This window comes from Manacus candei, unplaced genomic scaffold (genome assembly GCF_025592945.1).
Source record: "Manacus candei isolate 608988 ecotype Guabito, Panama unplaced genomic scaffold, ASM2559294v1 h1tg000028l, whole genome shotgun sequence".
Lineage (NCBI taxonomy): Eukaryota > Metazoa > Chordata > Aves > Passeriformes > Pipridae > Manacus > Manacus candei.
Genome location: NW_026138076.1, coordinates 19720772 through 19734442, shown reverse-complemented (window position 1 = coordinate 19734442; position 13671 = coordinate 19720772). Strand labels below are relative to the sequence as shown.

General features: G+C 33.5%; 1 protein-coding gene across 6 annotated transcripts in view; it reads left to right on the top strand.

Moving 5' to 3' along the window:
- Positions 1-13671, top strand: part of CEP44 (centrosomal protein 44) — a 14525-nt gene extending 854 nt beyond the window's left edge. Inside the window, exons 2-12 of one of the 6 annotated variants that reach the window (XM_051790196.1) lie at positions 177-278; positions 2275-2418; positions 3021-3168; positions 4164-4310; positions 5070-5177; positions 6650-6778; positions 7169-7378; positions 10222-10291; positions 12247-12374; positions 12633-12670; positions 13469-13671. In XM_051790196.1, the coding sequence (XP_051646156.1) occupies positions 2330-2418; positions 3021-3168; positions 4164-4310; positions 5070-5177; positions 6650-6778; positions 7169-7378; positions 10222-10291; positions 12247-12374; positions 12633-12670; positions 13469-13577 (1176 nt within the window). In that variant the 5' untranslated portion in view covers positions 177-278; positions 2275-2329 and the 3' untranslated portion in view covers positions 13578-13671. Of the gene's footprint in view, positions 1-176; positions 279-2274; positions 2419-3020; positions 3169-4163; positions 4311-5069; positions 5178-6646; positions 6779-7168; positions 7379-10221; positions 10292-12246; positions 12375-12632; positions 12671-13468 lie in introns of all 6 variants that reach the window. The other 5 variants (XM_051790194.1, XM_051790198.1, XM_051790195.1 and 2 more) reach the window with 5 other exon arrangements.

The following is a 13671-nucleotide window of genomic DNA, read 5'->3' as shown; positions in this document are numbered from 1 at the left end:
TTATTCTGGACAGCCAATGTTGTGTAGATGTTCCATCATGAGTTTCTACAGGCATAAGCTATGTGCCACTTTTTACGGTGTTGTAAGATTTTCTGCCAACTTCACTGTTATTTTTATGACCTCAAGCTATTTTGTTTTGTAGTAGTAATAGCAGTTTTTTTGTTTTATTGTAACAGTAGTTGCTTGTTTTACATCCAGAGGTCCAGTGTAAAAAGGATTGTAAATACTTTTGGGAAATGGCCTGTATGATTAGACAAATTCCTGTGAGAGTATCTTCTGTGAGTACTTGCATTGCAGGTTAGAGCTCCATTTTTATATCAGACTCTTTGAGACTTGTCTTAATATGTAGTTACACTGGCAAAACCATAGGATGGATCACTTTGTAAGGTAATGCAGGAAGAATAGCTACCTCAGTTTCCAAACAAATTGGTTAAATTGTCCCAAACATTCAACAGCAAGTGTTGTGTACTTACATTTAGCACAACTAATAACTGAGAACCTAATAATTAAATTGAAAGAACCCCATAATTAAATAGGAAGAAAATACTTTAAGAAGGGCAGAACACATGCAAAGAGCTTGATCTAGAGGATTGCTGATTAAACACCAGAGAAGCACAAGAAGAAAAACACCCTCAACAAACCCAGACCATTAATACAAGCCTTAACTGTCTCTTGAGACCGTTGCCTCCTTTGTAGGTTGTCTGTCAATGCCCCTTCACTGCTTGGACTGGTAGGCTTCAAAGTACTTGTTATCTGGCAAGAAAAGAAATTCAGTGGAGACAGTGGCAAGCAATTATCTCCCAGGTTCTAGCAGGAAGTTGAACAGTGATTTTCTATTCTAAGGCTTAATAACTGAAGTCATTACTCTTTAACTGAGGCTTTTGTGGCAAGTACTGTAGAGGATTAAGCCAGTCACAAGCAGATCTTGAGGATGTGAGGAAGGATGTTCTTTGAGAGGTGCCAGCTTTTAAATTTCAGATTTTAGGCTTTTTTTAATCTCCTCTAAACAATTCAAAAAACACTGACTTTAATAGTTTGCTGATAGGCTTTCTCAAGTTCTGTCAGTCTCTCCAGGTTGTTAAGATGCAAGCATTTGTTTTCAGTTGTGACTTTGGAGCTGGGCTATGATCCAGTCTGTGCTCTTAAACTTTTGTATTGGAGAAGAGCTAATACTGGTTACATATAAACAAATGGTTGCAAGGTACAGTATATTTAGGCTGTCTCTAAATACAAATTTATTTTCAAGGATAGTTATTAGTACTGATACTTGAAGGTACTGCTTCAGGTGTTTCATTTTACTATATGCCAGCCGGGCAGAATTGCCAGTACTTTTAGATCTCTTATGGCAATTTTTAATTTTTTTTTTCTTGTTTTCTCCCCAGTCTTCTCTTCTTTCATTTGACAATTTATTAATCAGTTCTGTTTGGTACGTACTAAAAGTGGGTGCTTCCTGTATTTAATTATGCCTTTGATAGATCTAAAAACTGATTTGGATGTTGGTGGTTTCATGCTTTGCTGATTCTCTTTTTTATTTTTTTTTTCAGTCTTCAGTTTCCTTGTGGGATAGTTCTCCAGGAAAAGAGCTTTTTGTAGTTTGCACCAAGTCCTTAGATTCTAAAGTCTCTTTCTTCCGCAAAGCAAAGCTTACAATAAATTAAAAGTGGATTCTCAAGTTGTATGTTACAATGTAGAAGTTAAACAAGGACTTTTTGGTTATCATCCCAATAAACTATTTTGCCTAAATATCTAACCACTCTGTTACCCCCTCCCCCCTAACAATTTTAAGTGTATTTAACAAATTGTCTAAATAGAGAAATATTATCTGATGAGTTGCTAGTCCTATCTTCTGATGTCTACAAAGCCAAACATTGCTCTTTTGGCCAGTGATCTTAGGGCCAGGTGGAGAAAAGAAGCATTCTAAACTGAAGAATGCAGAAGCTTTTCACTACTTGTGGAACTTCTGCTCCTTTGAAACAGCCAAGAAACTTGTTTTCATTCAGTTTTAGTGGATTCAGCCAACACAAAATTCTTAATTCTTATGTTTTCAGATACCTTTAAAACTCTTTGGTAGTTGATCACATTGAGGATTACTGCTTGATCCTCTTTCGAATGAAAGAAGATAATGCCTGGTATTAATTGGTATCGAACTGTAGTTCTGTGCTGTATTGTAATGCTTTGGAAATAGTAGTGTTTAGAAAGGGGAGCAAAACTCTTTGAATTTCAGTGGTAATTCTATTGCATTTTGTAATTTTTGTGTATATTATTTTTTTAAAGGGGATGTACTTTTTTACATTTATTCCATACTGAAAGAAGAATAGCATACAGAATAATGGCAACAGGAGACCTAAATGGAAGTTTAAGAAAAATGGAACAAGGACTTCGCTTGTTAAGTTATCCCAGAGATGTGGATTATACAGTGTAAGTGGCAGTGTGAAAATTTGAGCTAATACACGATGACAGCAAGATGTGTAAACAAGCTGTGTGTGAATATTAGCATTACACATAGTGATGAGTAAGCAGAGCATATGTCTGCGAGAAGCTGGGGTTTGGTGAATGGGAAGTGGAATACAAAAGGGTGCAATTTTCCTCCTCTGAGCAATCCTTAGAATAATCCTGAAGTATATCACTGTTTTGCTCTTCTGCTGTTCTCTTTTCTTCAGTTAATCTCTCACCTTTGTAATTTCTTTGTAAGTGCTTGCAAAACTTCATTCAGGAAGTTTCATCCTGTAAAGATTAAAAAAAGGTGTTGAATGTTGAGCTGAAAATGCTGGTGGGCTTTAGACCTGTCGATGTTTAAATTATAGGAAGATCACAAGAACTTTTTTTTTTTTGAGCATTATACAGATAACAGTAAAATCTACTGAATGAGATATGCCTGAACAAAAAAACCTTAAAATGAAAGAGAGACTTGGATATAACTTGCTGGCTATATTAATGCCTTTCAAGTTAAATGTTTGAATTCATGTAATGAAAGGCTTTTGTTATCTTCTGCTGTGTAAAATACTTTTGTTTCTTAATAGGTTAGTAAAGGGTGATCCAGCTGCATTTTTACCTATCATCAACTATTGTTTTACTTCTTTTTCAACCTGCATAGCAGAGCTTTTGGTAAAGTGTGATGTGGAACTGACAGCAAAGAGTGACTTGCGTTTTATTGAAGCTGTTTATAAGGTATCTGTCTTTGTGTTCTTTGCAGAAGAAATGCAGTTTTGAGTATAGTCTCACAAAAATTAAACATCTGCTATGAGTTTTATTAGAAAGTGAAAATTTTTGGCAACAAACGTGAACTGTAGCTCTGTTAGGAGTTAAAATGAGTAATAAGTCACTGTGTGGCAAGGGTTTAGGATTTCATGAAAATAAGGATGGGTGGTGTTAGCCAACGGTCTCTCTATTTTGAGATAGTTGCAGAAACAGTAATATGTTTTTTTGTTTTAAAGAATACCAAAATATTTATTACCTAACAAGGTTTATGGAAGTGACCTTGGAAGAAATCATACCACCAAAAAATCCCCACATAAAACTTAAAAAACTGTAATGAAAGCACAATTAAGAAATATGGCTATTTTAAAACGCTATGCCATTTTAATCTATGAACTCAAATACTTAACACTTTATAAGTTGGAATCAAGTTCTTAACTGATTGAAAATAACTTTAAACTATCCTTAAAATATCCATAAGCATGTTTTTAGAAAAGGTGGCTTGATGTATTAACAAATGGTGGCTAGTTCAGACTAGTTTCCATCTGAGGAGCACAGAGACTGCTTTACAGAAAGGTTCTGGGGCAGCTTTACGTAGCCCTCTGACGCATTTACTGAGATTGAAACAACTTTTTGTTGCACAGTCACTTTGGAAAATCTTTGTTTTAAATTTTTTAGTATTAATTACTACAGTAATTTATTTAATGAATCTTAAGACAGTGGGTTAAACTTCAGAAGGGTGATGCAAATGAAATGTTTCTAGAAGAGGAAGTATGTTTAAAGCCTAGTTAAAAGAAACAACTATATATGCATTTATATATGTATAAATAATCAAATGAGAAAAGGTTTAACTGTTGAAGTGCAGAATGAAAGAAAAGATTGTAGTAAAACAAGAATATGACCATGCCAGTTCTACAGCAAATTGTGTGGTGATTTTGAAAGTGAAGTAAACTCCTGTTTTGTTGCAGTTTCTTCGAGATCAGTTTCAGTATAAACCAATTTTAACAAAAGAGCAATTTCTTCAGTTTGGCTTTGCGGAAAGAAAAATGCAGATTGTTTGTGACATTATCAACTCTGTGGTGAAAAAACATAAGGAATTGAGTAACTCTAATAAGGTACTGATTAAAAGGTTACCTTTATTATAAGTTTCTTTTGACATGCTTGATGTTGCAGGTAGAAGCCGAAGACCAGTTTGTTTAAGATGCAGCATCGCTGATGGACAAAACAATGGATAATTAGTATGAATTTCCATTGTTAGATGCTTGAATGCTATCATTCAAGATATGAAGTTGCCAATTCTTTGAAGTATAAATGGAAAAAATATTAGAATGAAGATATATCTAGTACTTGGTGTCTTTACAGTGATATATTCGTTTCTCAAATCTGAGTATTTTCATCAATGATACTTGTTTACATTGTTAAGGCATTATTTTTATCAGTGTATGTTGTGTATCAGTCTGTGCTTTAATGTAAAGAATTTTCAGTCTTCCTATTTTACAGGATTTTGTTTCCTTTGAGTTTATAACAGTCTTCAGAGCTTCTGTATACTTAATTTGCTACTTTTGGGAACATAACTACAATTTTTTCTATTTGTTCGCATTTCAACTCTGGTGCAAGTTGTCTTTTCTATTTTACAGCCACCTTTGATGCAACTTTGCATAGGCATTAATGAGTGTATAAATATGGCATGCACTTGTGCATATGTGTTCTCTGTAAATTTGGATAATTTTTTTTAGACATTATTGTACTACAGAGGTTTAAATTTTTTTGTGTGTGCGCACCATGAAATATTTCTGACTATTAGTGATGGTAAAAAGTGGGGTGTGTAATCCTGGAAAATTTTCCTATCTTATTTTCTTCTGTTCACTTTGGAGGTTAAATCCCAAACAAGGAAAAAACTCAAACCTTTTAAATATGAAATATGGTCAAATTGTGGTAAAGGCCTTGCTGATCCTAGTGGCAGCGCTCCGAATTCCAAACAGGTATGAAAATAACTTTTATGTTTTGTGTCTAAAGGTTAATCTCATTTGTAGCATTTCACACTCTGGATGGAATTTGTGCTTTTATTTAGATTTTAACACTTAATCAAACCAGTTTTGAGGTGACCTGGTGTTTGTTTGTTCGTTTTTCCCCGAAGTGTGGTTGACTGAAATAATGGCTGAAATACAGAGGATATTGCCTTTTTTACTGAGTAGCTGATCTCCAAGTCTTGGTGGTAATAATCTAGTGCTGTTGTTTGTCATTTGAATTGTATCAAATGGAGGGACAGCAATGAAAAAAAGGTAAAATCAGAAAAAGAAGCTACATTGTGTTTGGAGAATGAAGTGTACTTGGCCTAATGCATGTGTTGTCAACTCAGCTTTCAGACCACTTTTTGCTTTTTGTTTGAATCTGTTCAGCAAGGATTTCTTAATGTCTCCTGGCTTTGGTTTTACAAGAGTAAAATGATTATGATTTGAGTAAAAATGATTCTGCATTATGCTACTCTTGACATGTGGAGAGGAGGCAGCTTTCTTAATATTTTCTGCTAAAGGGGTGCAAAATAAAGTTTTACAAAACTTTTAGGACTATGACTGCCCAAAGTTGGTGATTTCTATTTAGAAGGAAAATACTGCTTTTATCAGTGTGGAAAACTTCACAAAGAAAGTATTTGAAATGGCTTGTCTTCTCTTCTGGTTGTTTAATGGTAGAAATGAGTGGGGATATATAGTGCATATTAAGAATTCCCTAGAAGAGGAGCATTTCAGCTTCACTAAAACATCTAGGAATCTGTATGTGTTAAGATGCTGCACAAAACTAGTACTTGTGCATTCTTAATGATTAAGAATTTTATTTTGTTTTGTGGCAGGATCAAAGGACTTAATCCACCTAGAAGGAATTGCAAAATTTTTCTCTTACTTTTTTTTCTCTTACTTTTTTTTCTCTAAGGGAAGCCTTCAAAGGAAACTAAATTTGTAGCTTGTAGGGCTATTTTGGTGACAGTTGTCAAGAAAGAGAGAATTCTGAGCTTCCTAGTTAAACTTTTGTTTGTTCTGAATCTTTTAGTCATGGTTTTGTTGTTGGAACTGTCTATGAATCTCGCTAGATGTATTAACATACCTCCCAATCCACACTTAGAAATCTAACAACCCTTACATTATGAAAGGAGATTGCGTTTCATTCATTACTGTTTGTGGAAGGGAAACAGGGTACACAGTGTATATGATAAAGTGTTTGCATATTTGTTTTACAGTTCTTTCAAGTCTGTATGATTTTTTTTAAATCGAACTGCCTGCTCTTGCTTTCTGTATTTTGTAACCAGTTGGGATAAGATTGCCATATTTAAATAAATACTAAAATGATAGATCTTATGTGTCATTAGTTGGGTAATAAATTGAAATGTTCTTGTAATGAATAACACCAGCAGTTTGTTGGGGTTTTTTCTTTGTTTGTTTTTTAACATACTCAAAAGAAGCCTCTAGTAGAGCGACACTCAGGAAATGAAGTTAGTGGTGACGTTCATCCACTACCCCTTCCAACACAGAGGGGTAACGAGGAGGAATTGTGCCTAGATCATGATATTGTGGAAGTTAAATGTGACCAAGTAAGAACTTTTATTTTAAGATGCTCTCTGCATGTATTCTTAATGTTTTTTTACAGGGTTTTTCTGAAGGGATAAAGCTTTTTACATTATAGCTGGATGCTCCTTAAGTATAACTAATAGTTATACAATAAATGTATTGAAAAAATTGGAAAAAAGAAAAGTCATTTAAATTGAACTGACCTTTCAAGAGACAGTTCTGTCAACAGTTTCTTTTAAAAGCTGAGTTCCATGGATAGGCATATTATGACAATTCTTAAAGGAAAATATTTTTCTAGTGTAACAGGATGCAGTTACTGAACTTGAGGAAGATTGCACTTAATTTGATTGATTAAATGATGAATTATATATGTTTTGAAATTAGAAATTAGATGTTCTTATCCATACTTTCAGGTCATAGAAGGTAATTCTGAGATTGAGTTTTTAAAGAGTCAGCTTGCTGATTGCCAGGAAAAGCTTCATAAGCTAGATTGGATAGAAGATAAACTACAAGTTTTAGAAGAGAAACTGCAAGGAAAGGTGATAATAGATGAGAAGGACTGGAATAACTTGTTGAATCGAGTTTTGCTTCTTGAAACAGAACTGTTGTTACAATCCAAAAAGGTATGTTAACTTCTATTTTAATGCTATAACAAAAATTGCCCAGACTCAGCATTGTTGGTCTGTTTCTACTCTTTCTACCTCCTGTATGTGCCTTTTACTGGTTTTAAAGACATAATTTGAATGGAAGTGCTGTTTATGGAGTTGATGGTGATTTTTTTTTTGTTAAGTTCTGTTGTGCTATCATGCTCTATGAACAAAGCTCTCCATTGGGAACTGGGTTTGTGCAGGAATAGCTAAGCCCGTTTTCATTAGTTATGCTTTGGTGTGTTTTTATTTACTAGTGGAGTTATAGAAGGAAGTTTTTGAAGACTTCTGAATATGCAGTCTTCATTCTATACAACTGACATTGACAAAAATAGATGGTATGTGCAATGGAAAATGCGGGATTAATTAAAGAGTTAATTCTTATTTTAGTCTTTTTTTTTTTTTAATTTGTGGCTCCTTGAAATTTCTAGTGTAATTGATGTTTTTTTACTCCTGTTTACACCCTCTTCCCCCACTTCCTATTTCTTGTCTATGATGTTTGTTGCAGTTTTAAATGTGTGAAAGTGCTACAGTTGTGATGTAGCTACATTTGGCACAGCAAATCAAGTCTTATGTTGCATTAAGACTGGGTTATTTTTCATGCAGTTCAAAACTCTTTGTGTGCACATTATATAATTTCATTTAAATACATATGTAAGTATTTCGAGATGCAGTGAACCATAGCATAAATTTTTTGATCACATGCTTAAATTCAAAGTGTATTTGCATATGCATCTCATCTGTATCCTTCACATACTGTCAGATGCTGTCCAGAAGTTGAAAACTCTTGTGGAAAATAGTTGGATTTTTCTCCACAGATGTAAAAATGCTGAATTTATTCTTAACTGGGAGCTTTGTGTGTATTGCTGAACCCACAAATTTGAAAATGTTGCTAATATTTGTATACAAGACATTTTTTACTGTGTGCCTTGAAAGTGTGCTAGTTATGCAAAGTCTTGAAATGGGTAAGTGTTCAGACTGATCACAAGATTACTGCTAAAGGCTGTGGCTCAAATAGAAAGGATCGATGTTCTCAGTCACATTTTTAAACAGTTTCATGTCAGCAATGGCTCAGGTGATTTACCATCTGAAATCAGTTTCTTATGGATATTGGAATTTAATTATCAGTAGACATATGCCCATATAACACCACCAATGACAGTGTTTTCTTTTGCTAGCAGTCTCAGGAGGCCTTCAGGTGAACAGCCTGGTTCACCAAGGTTTTGGTCCTGTTTCAAATACATTCTTTTTAAGAGATTGTTGTAGCAGCCCAGGAAAGTTTGTGTTTCAGACTAGACTTGTTCTTTTTTTTCTGTAAATTTGGTTTATTATTACTTAAGTGACATGTTTATTGCAGTTGTTCCCATGGTTGGAATAGCGTTTGGAAAATACTCTCAAAAATATCACTGAAAAATTTTTGAGTGAGGTAATTATATTTCTATACTACATGTTACTGAAAGAATTCACCCTCAGGAACAAATTCAAATGTAGTTACTGTGTGACATTGTTGCTGGTCTTTTTTCAAAGCAAAATAAGCTAATTCTATATATATATGTAAGACCACATACATATATACATATATATACATGTGTATGTGTATATGTATATATATGTATGTATGTATGTATGTATATCTATATTTATATAGTCTTCAAAACCCTATTTCCCAGTAGGCTTTTGAAAACTGCCAAGAAATAATCCTTTGGGTCACAGAATTACTGCTTCCTTGTTTGATGAAATTGCATCCAAATTGTGCTTCACATACACAGAAACAATTCAGAATTACTTCTTTAGTCTTATTCTTGCACTTTTTGGGGAATTTTTGGAATCTAGCCAACACAGCAGAAACACTCTAAGATCTGTCTTTTGCTGTTGCAAAAGTAGCAACAGCTGTGCATTTAGCTCTGGGAAAGTGTGAAAGATACCAAATCCATTTCAGTGAAAGGAATTAAACGTAGACAGTGGAGATATCTATTTTTGTATTTTTTTAAAAGAGATATCCATTATTACAGGTTTTTCCAGCATCTTCCCACACCATATGTACTATTTCTCACTCATTCACTTATTTGGGTATAATATTCCCCTGTTAACTGATATAGACTTCAGTATATAAAACAATATGTTTTAAAGGCTGAGATTTCAAATCATAATGATAACTCATTGGTAAAAAAATAGTCTAGATGTTGTTTGAGTGTTGTGTTTTTTAACTTTGAAATTAGAAAAGTACACTCAAAAGCATTTAATGTTTCCTTGCTTATGAACAGCCTTTTTAAATTAGATTGACTTAAACTGAGAACCTTTCTTAAAAGAGCATTCTCTCATTTAGGAGTCTGGGAAACTAGCTTAGGATAGACTTCTAAGTTCTAAGCATTTAAGTGGAAAGAGGTTCATTTAATCTACAGGCTATTTTTTTAGTACTGAGAACTGCATTTCTGAATATCAACCAGCAGTGGAAGGTACACTTGCTTTGTTAAACTAATGGCAGCCAATGTCAAGATAAAATGATTAGCATGCTAAGAACTAAGGTTATTTGTTCCACTCATACCTAAGTTATATGAACTATGTTTTAGCCTGTTTTTGTCCTGTTTACAAACAGCAATATTGATATTAAAAAAAACTCCATGAAATAGACTACTTTTTAAATGAAGTGTATGTATGGAAATGTTGGATTTTTTTAATCCTGTAAAGACATTTGTGCAGTGCCAACTTGACTGGATGGTGCAAATGCATACGTAGTAAGTACTTAAATATAATTTTCTTCAGTCAAAATATGATTTAAACAGGGTGTATGGCTAAAATGCAGTAAACTTGTATTTCAGAGAGACTTACCTACAGAATCCAGCAATGTAAGCTGGACATGTACTTCCAATAGCATTCCAGTTTCTCCTGGTGAGTATTAATGATTTTCCTTTTAATTAACATAAATATGCTAAACACTTCTTGCTGACCTTGACTAAAATACTCCTTTTAAGTAGATAATTGCAATTTAGTGACCTCTGAATTTAAATCCGTACTGCAGATTAGAATTTAACGTCCTCATCACTTCCTGTCTGTAATTGGTTCTTCAGAAGATTTATCTACTCTAGCTTAGTAATTAATAGTTACAAATAGCTACTCAAAATATTAACGATATAAATTTAATTGAGATGCTGTTGCTAAGGTAGTGAAAGACAATGTTATCTGGACTTTAAAGCAGTTACTGTGTTTTGAAAATACACTATTCATAAGCACAGAAGGAATTATTTTTGCTATCACTGGTTTTATGATGCTGTTTTCTAGTTTTATAATGGGACTCAAGATAAATCAGAGGCTTTTTATTCATAATCTGTGTTCTTTTTCAAACTACTGCTGAATGTTGTCTATATTTCATCCCTTTGAACCAGTTAACAACCATCTAACTGGCATTTTTGCTAAGATTTCTCATTTTAAGCAGGAAGGCAAAATCTTTTTCTTCCATTTTCATCTTAATTTTGATAACATACAAGAAGTAAATGAAAAAGCCTTAAGTGGGAAAGAAATTAAAAACATTGCCCAGGCCATAAGTAATTTTTCTGTCTTCCTCAACGATAACTCTTTATCCCTAAGCTTGCATCATTCACTTCATTGATTCGACCTTTTTCCCCTGTGGCAACTGTTATTCCTGCCACCAATGTTAAGGAGGAAGTGCTGTTTTCCATTTCTTCTAGTGTTGGCCTGTTGCATTGTAATTAAAAGGGAATCTCAGAAATTTCTATGGAAATGAGGAAGGCAGTTTCTTGGTTATGTCAAGGTTTGTTTTTATTTTGTAGTCTCAGAAATGGGATCCTCCTTTTACAGGAAAGCTTGCAACATGTATACTTCATTTTGTTAGTTTAGTGGTTTGTTAGTGACACTTAAGGACTTCATATCAGTAAACAGATGGTCTTTCAAAGAGAATTTTCATATTTTCAAACTTCTTGAGTTCTTCTGATTTTGTTACTCCTGTTTTTCTAAAATTCAAGAAATTTTAGGCATACAAGTTATGGGGCCAATCTTAACTTTTTTATCTGAGATGTACAGTGCAGGAATGCTTTCGTGCTCTTTTTGGTTCTAGTGCTCTTCAGAAATCACAGCTGTACAGAAGAAACAATTTTTAATTTTAATTGCTTAAAATTAGTTGATATGACTTTTAGACACAGTAGTGTAGCTAAGCATGTTCCAAAGGTATGATGCATTGATGGTGACCTTACTAAAAATAAGGACATGGGAACACTTTTTCCTAGATACTAAGTTCTCTTCCCTCACAAATTTTAGTAATCTGAAATTGCAAAGAATAACACAGCCTTCCCAATATAACAGAAAAAAAAAGTCTCTTTCTGCTGAATGGTTGCTACAGTTGTCCCAAGGGGAGGAAAGCCAGAAAACGGCAAGAGCGTGATACAAATTTTAAGCTAAGCAAGAAGGTGATAATTTTCTATAATGTTTCTGCTACTTATAAGACAGGTTACTTAGCACAAATTAAAGATGTGTTTGAACAGGCAGTTTACAATAAAAATAATGTAAACTATATGGAATTACTATTAAAAGTTGACACTGTAATCAGATGTTCGTAAGTTTTGATTTTGCTGGAATCAGGATAAAGTAATCTTCCTAGTAATCTTTTTGGAATTTGCTTTGTATATATTATACATAGTAATACTGCATTTATCTTGTTTTAAAAAGATTAGAAACCTATTTTGGACTCTTATAGTAGCTTTTCCTTTTCCCGCTCTAAACAATGCATTCTCTTCTGTTATTACATACTGTAAATCAAGTTTTTTGATAGCTGACCTTGCAAAAGGGAGCAAAAAGGCAAAGGTGACACAAAACCGAGTATTTCTCTATAGATACAGAGAGGAATGAGGAGATGCCAGAGAGTCATCTTCAGTCCTCTGGATGCAGTTCACTATTATCCACAAACCCATCTCCCAAAGCCATGACCATTAATTCTCATGATCTGACAGACATTTCAAAGGTAAGTAAAACTGGGGAATGCTTGGTTGATTTCCTTTCTGAGGTCAAGAGAACAAGTAAGCATTGGTTTTAGTTGTATATACTACTAGTGAAAAACAAGGAAACTAAGCAAAACTACATCTAGGTCTGTCTCATAAAAATACTTTTGATATGTAAACAGTGCTTAAAGTCACATTTTCTCTGAATCTTTAAGTTGAAAGTCCATCTGAAGAATGTCAGCTTTGAAGAGTTCACTAACTTTGTTGCTTTTAAATTGTAGGAGACAATAAGACAAAGAATGGAAAAGATAAGTAAAATGTAAGTAATAGGAAAGGGCAGCAGGAATTTATTTCCCAGGAGGGATTTGTATTGGACTAAGGCATATAGAGAATGTACATGTGTGTTCCAAACCTCAAAGGTCTCTACATCAGGTGTGGCATTTCCTTATGACTCCACTGGATAATAAATCCACTTACAGTTCTGTATTTGTGGGATGAGTCACTGTTTTGGTTTCTAAAAAGCAATAGAAAGCATTCTTAATAGTATTAAATAGAGATTAAAGAGTGTTTAGAATTTGGTTGACAAAAATTAGGAATAGTATTTATCTTCTGATAAGAATTCCCTGGTACTTGCAACTTTTCTCCTGAAAAATAACTACATATCTTAACTCTACTTTTTATTATTTAAGGAAAAGTAAAACCAATCTCAGCTTAAGAATTATGTTAACTTATTAAGATGTATTTGATACTGATCCTGAGATCTGTAATAAAATTGTTTGGTAAGAAATATTTTTATTATACTTGAAGAGAAATGCATTTTTGTATAATGTTTCTTTAGCAAGAGATTTCTGTAAGTGGCTGGCCTGTAAAAATGTCTAGCCTTTTCTGTGATTTTGATTGTGTTGTTTGGGTTGCCTCTTTCTTTATGTGTATGTAAGGTTTATGATATGTGGTAGGCATTTAAAATACAAATCAATTGCAGAGGAAAAGGGAGGATGAGAGAAAACTTTTGGTTTCATGCTATATATTAGTATTTTGGATAATTAAAAAGTTAAAGGCAAGACAGTAATTTCTTACCTGATTATAATAAGCATATGTGAACAAAATTTATTTTCAGAATTGAAGAAACCTTCAAATTGTTGAAAACATCAAGCCCACCTCTGAGAATACCTGAAAGCACAGGTCGTGAGATCTGGTCTGTGCAGACTTATGGATACCAGGAGTAATATGTATGTTTATACAGCATTAAATTTTTAAAATATCGAATTTGTAATGATCACTAGTGCTTTTATTTCTTTGAATAAATATTTTTCTGATGTA